The sequence below is a fragment of the Otolemur garnettii genome, unplaced genomic scaffold (assembly GCF_000181295.1).
Source record: "Otolemur garnettii isolate 467f Iridium unplaced genomic scaffold, OtoGar3 scaffold00029, whole genome shotgun sequence".
Taxonomy (NCBI): domain Eukaryota; kingdom Metazoa; phylum Chordata; class Mammalia; order Primates; family Galagidae; genus Otolemur; species Otolemur garnettii.
Window position 1 is genome coordinate 12,910,517 of NW_003852424.1, and position 8,749 is coordinate 12,919,265.

At 38.2% G+C, this 8,749-nt stretch overlaps 1 protein-coding gene across 1 annotated transcript in view; it reads left to right on the plus strand.

The window, feature by feature from the left end:
* TICRR (TOPBP1 interacting checkpoint and replication regulator) overlaps positions 1–8,749 on the plus strand; it is a 49,115-nt gene that overhangs the window by 12,883 nt on the left and 27,483 nt on the right. Inside the window, exons 6-7 of the mRNA XM_003788821.2 lie at positions 5,313–5,452; positions 6,517–6,735. Coding sequence (XP_003788869.1) covers positions 5,313–5,452; positions 6,517–6,735 — 359 coding nt within the window. The remainder of the gene's footprint in view (positions 1–5,312; positions 5,453–6,516; positions 6,736–8,749) is intronic.

The window sequence follows — 8,749 nt, forward strand, 5'->3', positions numbered from 1 at the left end:
CCAGGAGTTGGAGGTTGCTGTGAGCTGTAATGCCACGGCACTCTACCCAGGGGGACAGCTTGAGGCTCTGTCTCAAAAAAAAAAAAAAAATAATCTATAGCAAGATTGATCAATTTTTTAAAAAAAAAGACAAATAATATTAGAAATGTAAAAGATAAAACAAAATCAAACTATTATTAAGAGATAAAGTTGAGCTTTTTTTTTTTCACACAGATATTTGGTTGTTCCAACACCATTTGTTGAAAGACAATCCTTTTCCCATTGGATTACTGACATACGTTTGTTAAAAATCAATTGACCACCGTTGTGCATTTCTAGACAGAATAGAGGCCAGAAACTATATTAATATCACATTGTCTTCAATATTGCATTATGCCACTATCACATATTATAACTTTGGAAGAGCTCAGGAGGTCCTCTTAAGTTTGTTTTTTGTTTTTTTTAGAATTGCTTTGATTATTCTAAACTTTTGCATTTTCATATAAATTCTAGAATCAGCTTGTCAATTTCCCCCAAAAAGCTGTTGGATCTTGGACTAGTAATGAATTGAATCGTAGATAAATTAATTTGGGAAGAATTGTCATCTTAACGTTGAATCATCTAATTCTCTAATCCATGAACATAGTACATGTCTCCATTTATTTAGGTCTTTCTTTAATCTCCCTCAGTGTTTTATGAACAGATCTGGCCCACAGTATTTTTTAAAATTATCTTTTACTTTTTTTTAAAACAGTCACCCAGGCCAGAGTGCCATGGTATCAACCTAGCTCACAGAAACCTCAAACTGCTGGGCTCAAGCAATCCTCTTGCTTCAGCCTCCCAAGTAGCTGGTACTATAGGCACTGGCCACTAATGCCCAGCTAATTTTTTTCTGTTTTGGGTAGAGGTGGAATCTCACTCTTGCTCAGGTGATCCTCCCACCTTGACCTCTCAGAATGCTAGTATTACAGGTGTGAGCCACTTCACCTTGCCAATCTCTTAAGTATTTTTATGAGGTATAAATAGTGAAGTTTTTGAAGGAGGGTGATTCTTTATAGAAAATCCAAAGTATTCTACAGGCAAATGATTAAACTTCTAAGAAAATTCAGTAATATTAGTAGATGCAAAAATTATAAAGTCAATAATATGCCAACAGCAGCTAGAAATTATTTACAGAAAAGGATATAATTTATTTATGTTAACAAATTGTTAAGGTACTTAGAATAAATGTAGCAAAAGATCAATAAGAATAAAGGACCAATAGCAAAACAAGTGTACCTCAAAACAAAAATTAAAAAAAAAAAACAAGTGCACTTCCCCCTATGAGATATCAAGTTGCGATAAGGCTATTGTAAATACAGCAGTGTGCCGTTGGTGCAAGGATAGACAATAGACCCACAGAAGAGAACAGAGAATCCAGAAAGTGACCGACTCGTACATAGGAACTCAGCATATAACAAAAGTGGTATTATAAATCAGAGAAAGAATAGAATTTTCAGTAAATAGTGATGTGACAATTGGCTATCTGTAAGAAAAAAATATAAAAATTAGATTTCCACTTCATAGCATACCTAATAATACATTTCTAATTAAAACACTACATATGAAAAGCAAAATTTTAAAATTCTTAGAAGGAAAAAAGATCTAAGAGAATATGAAAGTGAGGATAAAAGTGTTTAGGCGGATTTGTTTTGTTTTGTTTGAGATAGTCTTACTCTGTTGCTCAGGCTGGAATGCCGTGTTGTCAGGCTATCTCACAGCAACCTCAGACTCCTGAGTTCAAGCGGGATTGCTTGAAGCAATCCTCCTACCTCAGCCTCCCAAGTAGCTGGGACTACAGGTACCTGCCATAAAGCCTGGCTAATTTTTCTGCTTTTAGTAGAGATGGGGATCTCTTGTTTAGGCTGGTCTTGAACTCCTGAGTCCAAAGTATCCTGTTGTTTCAGAAAGATGGAGCTCTTAAAACAAGACATAAGAAAGTTCTAACCTTGGCTCAGCACCTATAGCTCAGCAGCTAGGGTGGCAGCCACATACACTGGAGCCAGGGCATGCCAAACAACAATGACAACTACAACCAAAAAATACTAGGGGGTTGTGGCGGGCACCTGTAGTCCCAGCTACTTGGGAGGCTGAGGCAAGAGAATCTCTGAAGTCCAAGAGTTTAAGGTTGCTGTGAGCTATGATGCCACAGCACTTTACCCAAGGCAACAGCTTGAGACTCTGTCTTAAAAAAAAAAAAAAAAAAGAAAATTCAAGCCAAAGTGGAGAAAACGGATAAATTTGAGTATGATGAACTTTTAAATGTCTATATCATTAAAGTAAGAAGACAAGTAATTCATAGACTTGGGTATAACTACATTCCATATAAGCAACAAAGGAGTAGTATGCAAATTAGTATAGAGCTTCTAAAAATCAATAAGACAAGGGATTCAATTGAAAATTGAGCAAAGAATGCAAATAAAATAATTCACACAGAAGAAATTAACAGGCCAATTATTTGAAAAGATACTACGTTCAGGGAGCCAGAAATTAAACCCACAGTAAGAAAAAACCCAATAGATTTATTTTATATCTATTAGATAGTCAAAAATTAATAGTTCTGGTAATAGCACATAGGGAAATGTGAGCTTTCAACCATTTTAAAGAATGATTTGAAAATTTCTTCACATACTCTGATACCCAGCAATTCCATTTCTTTTTATTATTATTATTATTTTTTTTCTTGAGACAGAGTCTCACTATGATGCCCTCAGTAGAGTGCAATGGTATCACAGCTTATAGCAACCTCCAACTCTTAGGCTTAGGCGATTCTCTTGCCTCAGCCTCCCAAGCAGCTGAGACTACAAGCGTCTGCCACCACACCCCCGCTTTTTTTTTTTTTTTTTTTGGTTGCAGTTGTTTAGCTTGCCGGGGGTTGATTTGAACCTGCCACCCTCCTTGTATGTGGTTGGCGCCATTACCACCGTGCTATGGGCACCAAGCCCAGCAATTACATTTCTAAGTATCTATACTAAAGAAATTCTAGCATAAACACAAGAAAACTATACTGTAATATTCATTAATAGTAAAAAAGTAGGAAGAACCAACTGGCCTTCAGAAGGGAAAAGAATAAATAAAATACAGTATAGTCAAATAGTAGAATATTAGACATAGATTAGTTAAAAAGAATAAGCTAGAGCTATTTCTATGCATATGGAAAACTCTGGAAAAACCAGTATAATAAAAACTGCAGGCTCAGTGCCTATAGCTCAGCAGCTAGGGCGCTAACCACATACACCTGAGCTGGCGGATTCAAATCCAGCCCAGGCCTGCCAAACAACGCTGACAACTACAACCAAAAAATAGCCTGGCATTATTGGAAGTGCCTATAGTCCCAACTACTTGGGAGGCTGAGGCAAGAGAATCGCTTAAGCCCAAGAGTTTGAGGTTGCTGTGAGCTGTGATGCCACAGCACCTTACCGAGGGTGACAAAGTGAGACTCTGTCTCAAAAAAAAAATAAAATTGCAAAAAGGTGATACATATTTATGTAAAATTTAGGACGTTTGAAATAACAATTACATTGGTTTGTTATGTGTGTGTCTTTAAGTTAAAAATCTAGGAATGTATCTGGGAAGAAGAGGTAGTGTGGCACTTTAGCTGTGTCTATAATAATTAAAAAAAGATCTTTAAGAAAAGATCTGAGGCAGATATAACAAACTATTAACAAGTATTTAATCTTAGTGGTAGATAACATACTTGTCTACTTCATGCTGCTCTCTATAATTTTCTAATTTTAATGTCCATATATTTTTAAAAGTTAACTGCAAAAAACAGACAAAACCTCCTCGCTGTTAAAGGAAAGTTCTTCCTGGTGCGGTGGCTCATGCTTGCAATCCTTATACTCTGGGAGACAGAGGCAGAAGGATCCCTTGAGGGCAGGCATTTAAGACCAGCGTGAGCAAGAGCGATACTCCATCTTTACAAAAAATAGAAAAATTAGCCAACCACCTTGACATATGCCTGTAACACTAAGGAACTCCTTGAGCCCAGGAGTTTCAGGTTGTAGTAAGCTACAATGATGTCACTGTACTCAAGCAGGGGTGACAGAGTGAGAGTCTGTCTCAGGGGGGAAAAAAAAACCTTTTGAGGGTTAGAAAAAAAAAAACTTTTTCTAACCCTGTCCCCATGGGTTAGAGTACCATGGCATCATCATAGCTTAATTGACTCAGCCTCCCAAAGTGCTAGGATTATAGGCGTGAGCCACCACACCTGGCCAAAAAAATTTTTTAGGAAGAATTCATCTGCTCAAACTGGCTATATGTATGAAACTGATACCTGTAATACCTCAACTCCTGGCCTCAAGTGATCCTTCCCCCTGGGCCTCCCAAAGTACTTGGATTACAGGCTTGAACCACTATGCCTAGCCAACGTCTATCTATACAGTTAAGGTCACTATAATTTTTTCCCTTTTTAGTCAGATAATGTTAGATAATGGAGGATATCGAAATACAAATAATACGTTTTTAATGTGCCATTGTTATAATTTTCTTAGTGATTGATATTTAGCTCTAGGTAGAAAAGCATGTAATAGCTAATCATCCTGCCTGCCCTACTTCCTCATTTTCTTATCAATCTCAAATTAGTTTCTTACAATGTGAAAGAATTATTCTGAAGTCACTGTAATCCTTATTACACTGTATTACATGATTTTGTACTTTAGTGTATGGAAACTGAGTAAAAAAAACTATGGAAGCCCAGAAGTAAAATAGTTGCCATAGTTAGACATGTACCCTAATTCATGAAGAATCCTATTAATAAAAAGCAATATTGTGTATAATAATTCATAGTTTTGTAAGCAAGGCAACTGTGTCCCCTAAGTTTGTTCAAGTTGAAAAGGAAAGGAAGGACATTTTCCCTCCTAAGAAAATATTTTTGAAGATATCTTGTGGAAATATCTTTTGATTAGCTTTTAAAAGGATAATGGAGTTTTTGCTGTTGTTCTTTTTTGTTGTTGTTTGTTTATTTTGAGACAGAGCCTCAAGCTGGTCCCCTGGGTAGAGTACCTAGGCATCACAGCTCACAGCTCCCTCCAACTCCTGGGCTCAAGTGATTCTCCTGCCTCAGCCTCCCAGATAGCTGGGACTACAGGCACCTGCCACAATGCCTGGCTATTTTTTGGTTACAGCAGTCGTTGTTTGGTGGGCTCTGGCTGGATTCAAACCCGCCAGCTCAGGTGTATATGGCTGGCACCTTAGCCACTTGAGCCACAGGCGCTGAGCCTTTGCTGTTGTATTTTTAAAGCATTTTGAAAAATTAGAATTTTGGTTTTATCCTAGATATTTTGACTTTACAGGTTACTACAGGCTGCTCCAGCTGATAAGGAAGAGTCTTCCAAAACCCAAAGTGAATTAACATATTACCTTTCCGAGCTCTACCAGCGAAAATCTCGTGAAGAGTCCACTATAGCTAATCAAGAAGACAGCAAAAAGAAACGTATGCATATAGTCTTAAGAAAGGCTGTTTCTTAAGGCAGTCTTTTGAGACTGTTATTTTAAAACATTGACATTCCCTGAAATGAGGTTAAAATGGTAACTGAAGAAGGGCAAATTATTATATTGCAAATTTAAAAGTAATTGTTAGGGGCGGCGCCTGTGGCTCAGTGAGTAGGGCACTGGGCCTCATATACTGAGGGTAGCAGGTTTGAACCCAGCCCCAGCCAAACTGCAACAAAAAATAGCCAGGCATTGTGGTGGGCGCCTGTAGTCCCAGCTGCTTGGGAAGCTGAGGCAAGAGAATCACCTAAGCCCAAGAACTGGAGGTTGCTGTGAGCTGTGACACTACGGCCCTCTACCAAGGGCGACAAAGGCTCTGCCTCAAAAAAAAAAAAAAGTAATTGTTAGTCTGACAGTGTTTTAAAAAAGATCACCCACAATCCTACCTTCCTAATGATTATCTCTAATTGTAACAAATTTAAATACAACTTTATATTCTACTTTAAAATATTTGTTCATCTGCCACCTTGCCTTTTTAGTTATTGTTCTACCTCATTGCTTAACAAAATTTACAAAATTCTCTGTTATTGATGAACATTCAGATTGTTTTCAGTTTTTATCATTATAATACTACAGTATGCTTCATGCATATAATTTGTTCTTTCAGTAATTTCCTTAGCATAAATTTCCAGGAACAAGTTACTATGTCAAGGAACATGAAAATGGCTCTTAATGCAGATTCCTAAGTTATCTTTCAGAATAGTTTCATTGCAATTCTGTGGCCATTGGATAACACTCAACTGAATGTGTTTGTTATTTGCCTTGTGGGAAAAAAATCATCTAATCATATCAAGATGTTTAGTTCCTAAACTTTGATTAAAAGAAGGGCTATCTTTCTACCCTGTGTGTGGGGTAGAAAGAGATGTAAGAGCTCACTAGTTCAGATCATTCTGAAGAGATAGACTTCATTTTGATATTCCTTCACAGTAATCTGAATTAAAGTAGTTCTTGATTCCACGAAGTGAAAAGTAATTTACTGTTCTTTCCCTAATGATGTTTTGGAAGGAGGTATCCCTTGTACTCCAGTGAGGCAGAAGATGAATACCATGTGCCGTTCCTTAAAGATGTTGAATGTTGCAAGGCTGAACGTAAAGGCTCAAAAGTTATTACCGGATGGCAGCCCTGACGTGGCTGGGGAGAAGGGGATCCAAAAAATCGCCAGTGGAAGAACAACAGATAAATTGGAAGACAGAGGAAGAACACTAAGAAGTTCTAAACCTAAAGGTATTCCTCCATTCTGTAGCATTTTGGAGTCTCAGTCTATGTTTACTCTTTTATATCTTATCTATTTTTTAATAAATTTTATCTCTTAATTAATTTAGTAAATATCTGCTATATGCCCAAAAGTGTGTTATAGTGAATATAATAAATAATAAGATAATGTCTACGGGCCAGGTGGGTAGCTCATGCCTGTAATTCTAGCACTCTGGGAGGCCAAGGCAGGTGCATTGCTTGAGCTTACAAGTTCAAGACCATCCTGAGCAAAAGCTAGACCTCATCTCTGCTAAAAATAGAAAAACTGGGGTAGGAGCCTTGCTTGAGCCCAAGAGTTAGAGGTTGCTATGAGCTGTGACACAATAGCACTCTACCCAAGGGCAATAGCTTGAGACTCTGTCTCAAAAAAAGGAGATAATGTCTATGATGTAGCTACAAGTATAAAACCAATGAACTAATAAACTAATATATGTTGCTATTAATATATATAATAAATAATGAAACAAACATATAAGAGAGGGAAGAGTCTAAAACAAAATATGCCTATTTTGGAAGTAAAGACCAGACTAGGAGTTGGGAAAAGGAAGGTCAGGACTGGAATAGGCTGCGGAGGCTTCTGAGTAACTACTTCAGCCCAGGCAAGACTTCCAAAAATGAGCAGAGTTAGAGGGCAGAAAGGTAAAAGAAGACCATTGGGGAATTAAGATAAGCAAAGTCACAAAGAAAAAGGACCAAGTCTAGGTCTTAGGACAAGTGGTTAAAAAAGTTTTACATTTGTGGGCCTGGCGTGGCTCGCACCTGTAGTCCTAGAGCTGTGGGAGGCTGAGGCAGGTGGATTGCCTCAGCTCAGAGGTTCGAGACCATCCTGAGCCAGAGTGAGACCGGTCTGTACCCAAAAAAGCCGGGTGTTGTGGTGGGTGCCTGTAGTCCCAGCTTCTTGGGAGGCAAAGGGCAAGAGAATTGCTAAAGGAAGAAAAGTAGGGAGTGGGGGGCCTTCGAACTAAGATGAGTGAAAGCCAGTTGAAATTGAAAGCAAAATTTAAAAAAAAAAAAGTTTTACATTTGTGAATAGAGGAAGAGGAAAAAGAATTTAGTCCATCAGCTTTTATTTTCATTTTTATCTCCCTACCTCCCCCTTCTTGAGTCAAAATCTCAAGCTGTCACCCTGGTTAGAAAGCTTGTGGCATCATAGCTCACAGCAACCTCCAACCCTTGGGCTCAAGCAATCTTCTTGCCTTCTGTTTTTAGCAGAGATGAGGTCTTGCTTTTGCTCAGGATGGTCTCGAACTCGTGAGTTCAAACAGTCCACCCACCTGGGCCTCCCAGAGTGCTAGGATTACAGGTGTGAGTCACTGTACCTGACCCCCTCCCCTTTTTAATATATTATATATTGTGGTATGTTTCATATTCTCAGGGTACATTTTTAACTCACAATGATGGTGTTAAGTTCCATAGCTTCTAAACTTTGGGCGGTAATCACATGATGTCACTTTTGAGTTGTTTTGAAAATTCTGTAATGAAAGTTTATGCTCCTTGAAAGACTTTTTTTTCCCCTATGGAACGCTAGCTCCCTAGATGATAATCAGTTTGAGTGGTACAGAGCATCTTTAATAAGCTAGTGAAGGTATGCAAAAGGTGGGTGTTATACATCAAAGCAGAACAAAAACAATAGTGCTTAAGAAAATGTGACAGTAGCATAATTCCTGGACTAGGTTCTATCTGAAACAGAAATGCACAACAGTGATAAAGTGATTTTTTTACAAATTATTATTCCCTAATAATTCAGTGGGAAAAGGATGATCATTACAACAAATGATTTTGCAACAACTTGATACCTTTATACCATAGTAAAATAAAATTTAATATTCCCTTTTAATTAATAGTATTTTCCCGGACCCGCCAAACAACAATGACGGCTGCAACCAAAAAATAGCCGGGCGCTGTGGCGGGTGCCTGTGGTCCCAGCTACTTGGGAGGCGGAGGCAGGAGACTCGCTTGAGCCCAGGAGTTGGAGGTTGCTGTG